This window comes from Ptychodera flava, chromosome 8 (genome assembly GCF_041260155.1).
Source record: "Ptychodera flava strain L36383 chromosome 8, AS_Pfla_20210202, whole genome shotgun sequence".
Classification (NCBI taxonomy): domain Eukaryota; kingdom Metazoa; phylum Hemichordata; class Enteropneusta; family Ptychoderidae; genus Ptychodera; species Ptychodera flava.
Genome location: NC_091935.1, coordinates 12,479,630 through 12,493,771, shown reverse-complemented (window position 1 = coordinate 12,493,771; position 14,142 = coordinate 12,479,630). Strand labels below are relative to the sequence as shown.

Below are 14,142 nucleotides of genomic sequence, written 5' to 3'. Positions count from 1 at the left end.
ACATGCAGCTAGCTGTGTCCGCTGTCAGGGAACAGGTTACCGGAATGCCCTATTCTACAAATCCGCTTGCTTTGATTTTGATTTTTGCTATTATTTTTCGACATACTTGAGTTCGGCATAAACGCCTGCACAGGTACAAATCAAACAATAGCGAACGGTCAGTGAACTTTAGCTGGACAGAGCAACAACGACAACACAGTAAACCACAGGGGTACGGTTGACCTCAGAGTGGTTCCGGTCCAATTAACGCCCCTACAGTTGGCAGAGATTGTCATTTCGTCGTATCTCTTAAAAGAAGAAGAACGAGCTCGGCATGATCGTGGTTTAGGCTAGCAAGCGTCCTCCGCAATCTATATTTTATCGTTAGCAGATAGGACTTGCTATTTTTCAGTGACCGCGAAATGTGATCTAGTCAATTCTTACAGGGCGACCACACGTTTCAGGGTTCACGCCAATGAGCTCCCACGCCCCCGCCACACCATCGTCTAACTGTAATCTAAACACTTTACACAGAGTGTGGGATGCAGTCGTACAAACAAGCTTGTCAAGATATATGCCACGCACTCCTCCGGCACGGGAACGGCTAAATCAAAAGTTCACTGCCTCGTGCCCTACTTTCACCAAGGATGTGTATGCGGCGCTCTCTGCGAACCTCATAGCACAGAGCTCGATAAAATTTAATGTGATCCGCCCTGCAAATGATTGATGATTACAATCAGCATAGTTGCACTCAGTAGAACGTGATATGGATAAGGGTAGTGAACTCAATGAAACGTATTTATTACGACTGATAAAACGTCTGTGCGACCTGGCGGTCATTGAATGCAATCCTTCTGTCCGTGGCTATATTTCAAACGAGAAAATAGATACATATGTATGGTTTGAATTATGATCGCTCTTTTTTTCAAAACTGCACTAATATATCTTGTCATAAAGAGAGGTAAACTTCAAGTTGATCTTGTCGGTGGCTATGGAGCCATACCAGTTTCAGCGCTGATCAAGTCTGACATGGAGTGGGAAGGGGAATAGACCGTGACAGTGCCCTGACTCTTTAACCTAAGTATTTGATCGAAGAACGGCATTGACCTCCTTATTTAATAGGCCGAGGACGCCTTTATGTTGAGTGTACAAGTCCAAGTTCAACCACAACCCCAGGGGCTTGCAGTAAAAGATCGGTATATTCGGGTGTAATGCCAAAGAGGAGTGCTCATTATAGCAATAATAGTAGTTGAATGCTTACATAAACAACACTTGGAGTTCAGAGGCAGCGAGGGCATGTCATTTGGTCACATATGCTTGAAATGTTTTTTTACAGCTCAGTAATATCAAAATTGAATTCATTGCGAGTATCCTGTACAGTCAATGCCATTTCTGAACAGGTAACAACAGAACAGTAGCCAGGAAAAATGTGTGCTAATTGAAAAAAATAAACAAACAAACAAACAAACAAACAAACAAATAAATAAATAAATAAATACGTAAAGTAAAAATTTAGTGGACGGGCGCGCTCCCCAAAGTGTCTTGTTTACAACTGGAAACAATTAACTAAAATCATAAATCAGCAAAGGGGTTGTTTGGCTTGGTGCGTATTGTACGCTAATTGTGTTTATAAAATCTACCGACGACTTTGTTCGGCGGGCGAGAGGATATCACATGACGGTTTTATTGCTGTGTATAGCCTTGAAGACCTTCACAGGTGCGCGTGCCCGGTTCAAGGTCGCGCAGACGGTGCGCGCCGATTTAAAATTCAAGTCAACATATTATGCGCTCGAAGTCGAAATGGACAAATAGTAAATTATCAACAATGATTGCGTAAGATTCGAATTAAAAGTCGTCAGTCGCAAGTGCAAGGCCAATCCTGCTGCTCAGCGAGAACCATGAACCGATAGTCAAGGAAAACAATGATCACAAAACATCAAAGTTGGGGATCTGAGGGATTTTCCAATCGGAAAATGCCGCTGCCGGTTGCATTGCGCAAGGCTAAAACGGTGGCCCAACCGGTGCAGTGCTAGGTGTCTGTCATATGCCTAGCGCGTGACTTCCCATATATCGACCATGCCGGCCTTTCTATTCACCGTGTTGCGTACTACGGCCTCTCGCGTTTTGCGTTGTGTCGATCAGTGATACAACCGAATTAGCACATGACATTTCGAATTCGATCCAAACTATGGGAGAATTTTGACAGGGACTGTCGCTTGTATCTGAAATGCTACATTTTTTAGGAACATCAAGGCGCTAAATACAAGTGCTGCGCTTGCAACTTATATACGATTTACTCGCATGTTTATGATGTAGTCGGAAATACTGGGACGATATTGCGTGTGTTGATTTCGCGGAATATATGCAAATTACGGTCGATGACATTACGGGAGTTCCCCCTTGGAAGAAAATTATCTCATGTGACTGTCACATGACGTAGATAGCAAGAAGCCATTGGAAGGCGTTGATAGACATGGATGTTTGGAGAAAACACATGTAGATCAACCAAAACATTGAGCTTTTTTCCGTATTACTTATTTATTTTATTATGGTTCCTTACTTTTATTCGAAATTATATAATTTTAATCTTGCATAACAAATAGGACGATTTACAATTGCTTTCAATTGCAAATAATGCGTATGTTCTTTGACGTTTGTACAGCCAGAACTTACATAAAAGGCAATAGCAAAATTTGCATACTCGGTACCAACCAATAGCATTTCGACTAGTACCGAAGGCAATGCAAATACTACACAAAACGGTTTTGCCCACGTTGCAAATTCCACATGACAGAAGTACTCAGGCATAGAAGGATCCATACTAATCAATCCAGCGAATAACTGTGTCTCATTCGATTAAGACGTCGTCAGCAAAACGCAATAGCTTCCGAAATGACGTTCGAAGAAGGTGATCAAGTAACAAGAACAGAGTAAGTGGTTATTTATCTTCAAATTTTGCGTTTTGCGCCCTGACAACTGCGCCGTTGAGTGATGCAAGAATGAGCTAGTGTATAACGGACCGGCCGGGTGGATTCCGGACTGTGTATTGATGAGTCATAACGTACATGCAACGTATTTCCAGTGTTACCACGCCGTGCATGTAGTAGTAGCCAACCGCAAGAAGTCGTATGTTTCAAAGTTCCAAAAATTACAGTCAAGGATGGAAATCTCTGAAAACTATGCATGTAAACTGATTGTTTCGTAATGTGCACGAAATCGACTGGCGACATCCGTCAGTTACAAAAGCCCACCGGGAACCGGTCGAGTTGTAATTTGCATACAATCGAATTAATGTTCAAGGTGGGAGTTTTGCGATGCGAAAACAACCTTTTTTTCTTGTCGGCAATGCACTTTGATTGAAATATAGAAATTTTATTTCTTAGTGTTTAAGATAAAAATCCATTAAAAGGCACACCTGCCACTACAGGCAAGCAGATAAGATGTTACGTATATGAAGGTGCGACCACGCGGGGGTGTGGGCCGTTTATCGTAGTGTCAACAAATGGGTCAAATTCTTCAACTGCTCTTGCGGCCAGCAAACTTCCTCTCTAGCCTGGAATTCGGAAAGCCGCCGAAATTTTTTGATGTCTTGAAATATTTGTCCAAGTTTACCGGGTATTGTTCTTTTTCGAACTTCCTTGGACAAGGAATGCGACTGGGCATTCGCAAATAATAAACAATATTTTGGCGAGGCAAAGCATGGAAGTTCAATAGGGAACACACGTGATGGCGTGGCAGTAGTTGCGACCGGAACTTCAACTAGCTATACATGCATACATACCGTCAATATTGATGTAGTTGTGCACAGGCATATCGACAGAAGGGCTGTGTCAAGATGTTCTAAAGGAAACTAAGGTAGTTTTCATTATTGAAGCAGAGTGCTTTTGTATCCATGTACTTGATCTTCCGAGTTGTCAAAAGCATCTGTTCTTATATTTAAATTTAATTCTAACGGTTTTGCATACTTTTCTTTTCCCATCAGATCGAACCCTCCAAACATGGAACTTCAGGCTGGAGAAGCCTTACGCGAGGTTTTGGCCAAGGCCAAGGACGAAGGCCGCCTCACGCACGGAATATACGAATGTGCCACGTTACTTGGCAAGTAAGTAGGAAAAAAACACTTTCATTCAAATTTGTTTCCTCTCTATAAGGCGAGGGATTCTCCGAAATCATGCGATAAAAAAACATTATTTATAGCCGTGTAAAATAAAAGGAATGTACGATGACCGGCAGCTACTATAAAACCCGGACTTCCGCGAGTCGAGCCCACTGTCGTGTCTCTTGTTTTGATGTGCTCGACAATGGTGGGCACCGTGCCAAGAATTGGTGTGGAGTGTAGGTTTTGATAATGTTTGTGACAAAAAACCGACAAAAATTCGCTCAGCCACAGCTAATCCCTTTTTTCCTATCGCTCTGCAGTGTGAAATATTTTCTTGCGCGCGTGACACCGAAATGCCCTTGACGGAGATGCATTTTGATTATTGCTTAGGCAAGGTTGCATCATTCCATTGTACGAAGCTTTACCTGGGTGTCAATGCGTGCGAGGTCACCGGGAAAGGTCATCGCATTTCTGCGGTAATAGGAACGTGAATGAATGAAAATTCGCTTCTGTTCTGAGGGCCAGCTGTTTTCGTAAACATGTTGACCCGAAAGAAGTTGTTTATTGGAAACTGTTTGCACTGCTCATGATGTTACACTAATAATTTACCGGCTAGTAGATGTGGTGCAGAGTTGTTTGCTTGGTGAAAAACTTTGAACTGATAAATGTTTTTCTCCTTTTTTTCTACCCAGGGACCCAGACAGCGTCCTGCTGTGCTTCCTAGCAGACAACTCTTTGGGCGACGTTGCATTGCACATGCATTTTACTCTCATAGAAGCTTTCTGTTGGGAGAACGAAATCAGGCTAATGAAGGTAAGCTTTGATTTTGTGCCCTCAAAGTGCCAGAATATGCACACACTCACAAAAACGCAAGGAACTAAACTTTGGAAAAATAAATCCATGGCATTTCGGTCATCCTTTGTCATATTGAGACATACAAAAAAAGTGTATCTAGTGTACAACCTGACTGAATACCTAAGGAATGATAGGGGCTCAGAAAAATTGGAAAACAGTCCCACTCCATGCACAAAATTATAAGCTAGTGACCTTCAGTGAGGCATTGAAGGAAATCAACAAAAGCTATTCCCAGGGACACTGTTAGAATCAGTGCAATTTTTTAATGAACAATGTGCATTGCTTTGTTTGAACAGCCAGTCTGAGAATGTCGCAGGTGTTGTGTGTTCTCATTTCGGGACCCCTTTGTAACTGACATTCCATAGATATGCCCATGATTGCCGGTCTTAGGGCACTTCCTGTCACACATAATTCCTTTTAAGGGTATTGGGGGTGCCAGCTTCCTCAGGTAAGGGGTCAAGTACTATACTTTCCACCCCATATAGGGCGCTTGTTTGCTTTGTCCGTTATTAGTTACTCCTGTTGTGAGAAACAATTAATTGTAAAATGAATCGGTATCGGTTCTTTTATAGCTAAGAGTTCCTGCGAAATAGGAGTTCCTGTGAAATATTAACCAATCTAGCTTTGTGTCCAGTTATTTATTTGATTCTGTGGGAGTTGAAATATGTGAATGTGGTGTTTCAACATTTCTGGTGATATCCAGGGTAATTCAATGAAATAGAATGATAACGTGATTTAGCTTCGCCCAGTTTTATAGCTACCTACCCTGATGTGCAGTGGAAAAAAAAAACATTGGGTGGTACTCTTGAGCAAACACATCTTTCATGTGGGACAAACCTTGGGTGTGGCTTACCTGCACATTGGAAAATTATCAATAAGGAAAAAAAAATATTCCGAGGTGGAAAGAGAACGTAGGCACCAGTCAGCTGTTACAAAGTAAATGCCGTTGTCCGCCTTAATTTACAACCCATGGGTGTGGCTGAATTTCAACTCTTTTGTGTTCACTCCTGATACTGCCAGCCACCCATTCAAACAACATTTCAGAAAAAAAACAACATCAATTTTAGATTAGCCATATGTTTGCATTTTTCTTCAGTTTCATTGCAATATTTGCTGGAATGGTAGTTTTTTAAAAGCCAATATTGCAGTAGAAAGTAAGTGATAAATGAAATATTGCAAGTCAGCACGAACGCGTGTAGCTATTTCAATATTGATTGAATGTCGGTGAAAGTTGCAGAGGGCATGTCATAGGAACAAATTTTATCTGGTACATTGGTTGGAATTTAACTTTTACAACTAGACCTCAACTTATTGAGTTCAGGTTGAGTAGGTATGGACAAAGGCCCTGCACTGACTGCAGTGGTAAAAGTGTAGTATGTCTGATTGCGATTAGAAATGACTCATCAAGCCTGACTGACCTAGATCACCATGTGATCACAATGACATCACAAGATTGCGACTAATGACTTTGTACAATGCCGTTTCAACACCAAGAACCCCCCCCCCCACCTGTTAGATAACAGTGAGCTCCACCCATAGAGAGTAATTTAAAAAAGTGCAGTCATTGAAAGTAAAATGCACATATATTATCTCCATAGCAAGACTTTGTACTACCCACAGCACTGCCCTGTCTGAAAAAACTGGTCTGCATAAGCAGGGGATTAAGCATGGTTCCAGACTCTGGGCATTTAATTACTTATGCTATTCACATATCTCAAAGATAATCTTATGTGGTGGTATGGTCATATTTGTTGACTGTTGTGTCATAGTAACTCTCTCCCATTGACGTCAGAGACCCCATTAGCATGAGAAAGGATATTCAGTGGGTCTAGCTGGTGCTGTTCCCTTATTGTGTGAGCGGTTCTGGCTTTTGTCAATGTAGCTTGGAGGTGGTGCTAAATTTGGAACAAAGCTAAAAATAGATCGCGGGGACCAATTTCGGGCCTATATTGATGGAATTGAAATTGAAAAGATTGACGCAAGTCTTTTGTTTGTCTTGAAAAATGGGAAGTCACGAGAGCTAAGGAAAGATGGGATTTTAGAGTCTAAATATAACCTCATTCATGCTTTTAACAAAGAATAGTATGGAAATTGTTGTGGAAAATTCCTGTAATACAGTAGAAAGTTCCCTTGGTCAAAACTCTGAAGATGTAAAGTAAACCTCTCCTTTTGCAGCTAATGGCAACCAGCCATAATGCTATTTGTAGTTTCATATTTTAATCTCTTACTGAGTCCCCATTGCATTTTGGGATTTTCAAACTCTGTCCTTCAAAATAATTTTTCTGGTTACACCCTCCATTGGGTGCACTTCACAATGCACCATAGATTTCGAAAATAAATCTGACCTTTCCCTTTTCTTTTGTGTGTTTTAATCATAGGTTGAAGGTCACCAAGAACTTGTGAAAATCCTGTCAGATGTCAATGACAACACTCCGGCAGTGCCAAACAGTGAAGGTCAGACTGCCCCGGTCAATCCTCACGAGTTCTGTTGCATCACGCTGCAGTGTCAACACGAGGCAGAGAAGGAGACTGCCTTGGAAACACTGTTGGAGTACTATAGGGTGATGTCAGACGTCACTCCCTATCCCCTGGTCACTCTAAACAAATGAAGGAGATGACAGGAATCTAAGGTGAGAGAATTTACTCAATATGTGGAAGATATCTTCCTTGGAGTTTACCATCAATATCGTGCAATCATTGTACAATGTACACTATGGAATGACTCACATTGAAAAGCACAGTGGTTGCTGTGGCCCAAATGTTGGACACGACTTGAAAAATAGTACAAATAAACATCAGTCATTGATTACATTGAAAATTATACGGTCATATAATATCAACATTATGTATTTTGTTATTTGAGAATATGTGTATTTGCCAGTGCTGATCCATGTTTTGCAGACAAAATGACTTACATTTTGATTTCTTCTCTATTTCTAACACAGGCTGCCCACGTTTCGAAGCAACCTGGCTTATCATTGGTCAGTACACATGACCAGCATGGCCGTTGCTTGATAGTGACCCGCCTGAAGTTCCCTGTCTTCGCGCCCTTTGACCCCAGCTGAAATGGGTGAGGTTAATCAGGGATGCCTTATGCTACGGGGACAATGATTGGACATCGCCAGAGAGTACAACCAATCAGAGATCTGGTACCAGACGATGTCAAGGAGGTCCAATTATGCAGATATATACGTGTTTGCTGTTATTAACTGCATTTTTTGTCGGAGTAGTACAAATCCAAGTAGACTGCTGGCCAGATACTGTACGAAAAGACAAAAAAAATATCTAGTAAATAAGAAGCAAAATATCCCCTTAATAGAGGAGGAGAAAAAACATCAAAAATGAAAACAGGAATTAAAAAGCTGCAAGCCCACAAATGAAGTTGTGTTAACAATGGATATATACAAGAACTTTTGGAATTATGAGACTTTCTGGAGACATTGGCGACCAAGAAGTCTTTTCAACTCAGAAGATCTTGGAGATGATCAAAACAAGCTTGTAGAAAGAACTCTGTATACTTTTCCAATGATAGAAAAAAATTGCATTTTGTTGTGCGATCTTCTAGGATATTATTGGCTGTCTGTAAATGTAAAATCTCTTTGAAGTTAGTCAGTCCTGGATTTTTATTTACTTGGTTTTCAGGTTTATCAGATGTACAGTAAGATTACTAAGTGTGCATAGTGAGTCTGTATAGCTGTCACTCAACTAACTTCTTGCATATTTGTTGGCCATTTTAGCCATGGCTGAAAATTAAGAAATATTTTTTGAGTTTTTTTGAAGCCTAACAGAGCATGCCCACCTTGGTTTCAACAGGTGTAACAAGAGGCACCACCATTTAACCGAATTTAGTCCATATTCCAAGTCAACCTTTGAAAACTGGCATATTTTACTTCAAACCAAATTATCTCCTCCCCATGTCTATCATTTTTCATCCACTGATCCAAAATTTATGCAGGATTGTACTGCTGCACATGATGAACTGGCAGATTTTTTTTTTATTTTTTGATCTTTTACTGCTTAGCATAATGTACTCATTATTATTACGAAAAGACTGAAATAATTATGTGTATGCGCACATGGCATGTGTTGTGTTCTCTGGAATTTCTAGTGATGCACACCACAGATCTTTCTATTCTGCTGTGTTCAAGTTTTTTCTATTTTTCTAACACAGCCACATTGTGTTAGAACCACCTTCTTATCTTCAATTGTAGAGACATATTTACACAAAGGTGCAGGGTAGAAATCTCAGTTGTAGTCCAAAGATCTGTTATTATTGAACATTATCTGGCCACTGGCTGTGTAAACCTTGTGTAAGCTAGGCAGAGTTTCTCCCAAGGAGATTATCTGTGAATTTAAGTTATGTAAAAGGGTCCACTGCTGGATGGTGCTGCTGGTTTAGAAATACTTTTTTTTTCGCACAAGTTTACCAGACCTCAAATTTCCAAGAGATTTCTGAGAAATGCTGAAATTGAAATTCTTTTATTTTTGTTTGCCAAAGATCTGTAATTATTATTTTGAAATGTCTTCCCCAGGGAGGAGAAGTTATTTGCCCTTTCCAATAGGGTCAAGTATGCAATATACTGGTTGTGTATCACTCCTTACATTTATTACACAGATGTGTAATATACACTCAAGAGTGTGTTGTTATTTGTTTAAAATGTTAAATTATTGCAAATTTAAGTTCCATTCCCCCACTGTAGTATTCTGGTCTTGGAACAGTATCCTTGTAAATAGATAAATACAATATTTAAGTTGTCTTCTACAAGACATGTTAATGCACATATACAGGTTATATGTGAAGTATGTAAATTTATATATATATATTACTTCCAAGTGGTTGATAATTAAACATGATGTATTTTTTAAACTTTGTAAATTTTAATTAAAATATTTTGAAAAGATTGAAATCATGTGTGATTGTAAAATAATTATGTGTATTACCTTTTGTGTGGTGTGAATGTATGTATGAGTGGCTGTCTGATTTAACTCTCGGGTTTGTCCACTTTTTGCTGAATATTTAAGAACTATCAACATTCTCGCAAGCACCGGGGGGGGTTTCATCGTTGCTATGGTTACCAGATTTGAGCAATGAATGAATTGCAATGAATTTGCAAGTGAAGAAATAACCTCCAAAGTTTGAGGCAACATTTCCTCGTATACTTATTCAGAATATGTTGGTCCTACACGGAATCTAGTGATAGCGTCTTTCTCCAGGGGTTTTCCCTTTTCATGATTTCTGCGAAGGGAGGCACATCCGGGTATCTCAATATCTACTGTGGAAGGCCACTCCGTATATATGAAAACAATAACGAGGTCATAGCCTCTGCATTTGGCCACTGACATATCTACTGTATGTGATTTGACCGACCTGGCCAGTTATTTTCGACAGGTGGTTCATCTTTCCGAGTAGTCGATCGGGGCTTCCGTACGTCAAGGGCGCACCCACCCCAACCGTTACCCTTATGCCTTGTCTAAAGATCGGGTCGTATTGTGTGACCTGTAAGATTGCACAAGTGACCTGCATAAGGGCCCGGGAATGTACAATTGAATACGACTTTAATGGTAACCGACACAAGACATGCATGCAGAAGGGAGGGCCCAGTGATGTCACTCTGAACGGGTGTCTTGGTAGTTGTTCGTTCCGAACTAACCAAAGCAAACAACTTATTTCCGTATCTTTTACGGACAAAACGTTCAATTTTTCAGCAGACGAGATCGTTATGAATCCTGTTATCTCAAAGTGTAGAAACGACCCAGTGGGAGAGGTCGAGGTATTATTTTCAGACATCAATCGTTCTGTTACGGGCATGTCGTTGACCCCCAAAAAATCACCTTTTTCATAGTACCTCCATGGGAGGGGTAAATTATTTGAAGAAATGTTTTCACTTTAATTGCAAATTTGCAGAAGCAAGCGAACGTACTCCGCAATATCCAAAGGGAACTGTTCAAGGATTATTCTTTAGAAATGCAGTGCAATGCAGTAGCTGATCTACATGTACGTCAAGAGAGAGTAATTTTACTGCGAATGAATATTGCGTAACGTCAATCCACCTAGCCTTCCCTGCAAAGCGCGACTGTGCTCTGAGAGACCAGCGCGACTCGGAATCCGTTGGATTTACTGATCACAGGTCGTCGACGTCGGAAAAGTTGCGCAAGCTAGGGTTGAACAACCGTTTCTATGATGAGCGACAGACAAAGAGAGCAATCGTTGCTTATCTCTGCAAGCTTTAACTTGGGATCACCCTAATTATTCGAACTTTTAGCATAGGACAATTCCGGACCTACAATGTGCTTGCAAGTTCCTCGGTGCGGATATGCTGAGCTGTCTATCAAAACAGGGGCAGCCAACATATCTGTGAAAAAAACTATTCGTGACATTTTTCTCGGCGAGTTGGGAAATGTTTTCCTCATTGAACGGGGAAATTTCATTATTTTGCGTAGCATTCACTTAGAAAGACTCTATGAACAGATAGGGAGTACGATGCGGTTCAGTATTTTCGGGAGTGTGCCAACCACTGGGGGAACGAAAGGGTAATATGTAGGAGTCTTACGGGTAAACAGAAAAGCGATGGAGGTCCTCTTGCGATTTGGGAGGGAAGGAAATGATGGGGGTGTTTTTACATGTGACAGGAGAGCAATCATGAACAGCGTTTATTTTCCCCTCAAAATTTTGAATACTTTCAAAATACATTGCAATAGCATATTTGCATGTAAACACACAAAATCAGTGTCATCTCGTTGACTACCCTTAATAAACTTGACGAGGCCTGCAGACTGCCAGTGGACAGTGGAACGAGCAGTCACTCGGTAGTGCACTGTCACTCCATATTTTATAGGCTATAAACGCTGTCAATGGCATAGTTTTCGTGACATGTACCCATTGTACAGGATAGACTTTGGCCAAATTGTATGAACGTTATCGCTACATCCTTAATTGATGACGTCAAGAAAAGCAACCTTTTGACCCCAGTAATGCTGAACCAACAATTCCTCAGAAGAAGTGACGTAGTATGTGTAAGGTGGCGAACGAGATCGTGAGGCAAATGCCGCCGCATGCAATGCTCTGCAATCACACAGCACAACCTAGACCATAGAATAGACAGACCTTTAGATAGATAATTAGATAATTAGATAGATAGATAGAAGGACAGATAGATAGAGATGGAAATGATGAAAGTATCTGTCCTAGCAAGTTGCCAGTCTGATAATTCCATAACAGTCGCGGGATATTTCCCTAAATTGGTTTTATGTAACACTCATTATACTTGAAGAGAAAATGTGTCTAACAGTATGGTCAGGTTTTCATCTTCGCTCGCCAAAGTCGAGCAAGGACGCTCCCTTGCTAACGCTTAAAGAAAGCGCAAAATTTGGGTAATTTAAACAGGATTTTGTTCTAAAAATTTGTATCGGCCTAGTAAGTGTGAAGAAGATAGGTTGAGTCGCCAAAATATAATATAATCGCTTGCGATTTTGTCAAGTCCTTAGTATATTCACAATTTTTGGTGGCGGGAGTGTGGTTTAACTTTTAATTTTGGACAAATGTCACGTTCAACGTGTATCATAGCTGAACAAATTGCGGCGGTCCTCGCTTCAGTTTCCTTGGCTATAACATCAAATCGGATTAAATAGGCGATTATCAGGTGGCTTCGTCTTTCATATTTTGGACGATTTTGTTAATTCACGTACCAGGCATCGGCATTGTCCACATGACATGGAGCGTTAGAGCGCGTGACTGCAACGTGAATGACCTTTCTGTTCAGTGGAGACTGTCCTCACTGGTTGCGACCTTGGAACACATGTACCTGGGTACAGTACTGTGCGGCACGTACACTGGAGACTGTACCATGCGGTATATATGGTGTTTGCACAGCGCACCTGTATAACAAAAATTTATCTGCAAATTAGTGTGCCAAACGTCATTATGATGATATCACTGACAACCAACCCAATGACGACGTCAGACTCGGTTCAATCATACAGTACATGTCAATCCAACCGCCTTTTGTTGCATGTCAGGTGCACCGATAAGTCCCAATCCCGGGAACCCCGGGACACATTTCCCCGTGAGGATACAATTACTACCGGTAATTCCATTATTACTGTCTTCTTTTGTTTCTCTGTCCGTTATTTCACTATTCTTTCAAGAGCGTGTCCTCCATGCGAGGTTTAGTCACATAGCTGAGTACCATTGGAGTCCTTTCGCATATGCATGTCACCGCATATCAGAAATAGTGTAGATCAATACGCGACCTTGTCAGCGATTTTCATAGAGAGGCAACCTGTGTGTATACACTGCCGTCCGTAACTGCTGACCCATTTTTAAAAGGACATTTGAATTAAAGGAAGGCCGGGACTGAGGTAAAGGTTAACTACAGATATTGTTTTATTCTTTTATTTATTCTTTCACAAATAAGTAATACTGGATCATGGAGACATAATGTATCGTACCACTTTGATTTTTCAAGGATTCTATCTTCAAGTTTCAATTATCTACTAGGCCTATCTGGTAACATTTCCGTTGACTCTTTATTTTCATTCCCCGTCACCTTTTCACTCTTGCCTTCGCACGTTATCGTCCGTTCACAGTGGATATTGCTTAGCGGTACCAAATGGTGGAAGAACCGTCCATGATTTCTCACCTCCATTTTGCCTGTTTCCATAACTTCACTTTGCACGAACGGTCAGTCGCTAGTCGTGTCGGTAGTCGACTTTTTACCCCCCCCCCCCCCCCCGGCTCGGCACACTACTCTTCTTTCCATGTGTGAAACTTATGGTAGCGTCTGCAACCGGAACGCTCTTTGACGCTGATTCGTGATGATTCCAGTCATATTTGATTTAATTTGAAGTTAAAAGGGCAGTAGTTGTTTTCCTTAAAAACATTTGCATCGTTCTTTTTTTTCGTACAAAACTAAGATATGTTTTTATTTTTCTCCTGGCATTGTAACTTGCTATATCACAGTGTATTGTGCGCAAATTTAGAATTCTGGTCAGGACCAGGATTAAGTTCAAGTTTTCAACAACATCAACACCTGATATTACATAAACAGACTGTATTTACAAGTTCAGCCACAGACAGTCGATAAACATTTCGACAAGACTCGCCTTGCATTGAACAAGAAGCTGTATTTAATTTTGACAGCCAGATAAGAGATAATTGAAATTAAAAGTTAGTGTGGCCAATTAAGCTATATTGACGGCCTTGGGACGAC

General features: G+C 40.8%; 1 protein-coding gene across 1 annotated transcript; it reads left to right on the top strand.

Annotated features, from left to right (window-relative positions):
• Positions 1-2,632: 2,632 nt before the first annotated feature.
• On the top strand, positions 2,633-9,840 carry LOC139138510 (growth arrest and DNA damage-inducible protein GADD45 alpha-like). The gene is made up of 5 exons (XM_070706913.1): positions 2,633-2,909; positions 3,962-4,081; positions 4,771-4,891; positions 7,312-7,563; positions 7,879-9,840. The coding sequence occupies exons 1-4, from the start codon at positions 2,872-2,874 to the stop codon at positions 7,540-7,542; spliced, it is 510 nt and encodes a 169-aa protein (XP_070563014.1). The 5' UTR covers positions 2,633-2,871; the 3' UTR covers positions 7,543-7,563; positions 7,879-9,840.
• Positions 9,841-14,142: the final 4,302 nt, after the last annotated feature.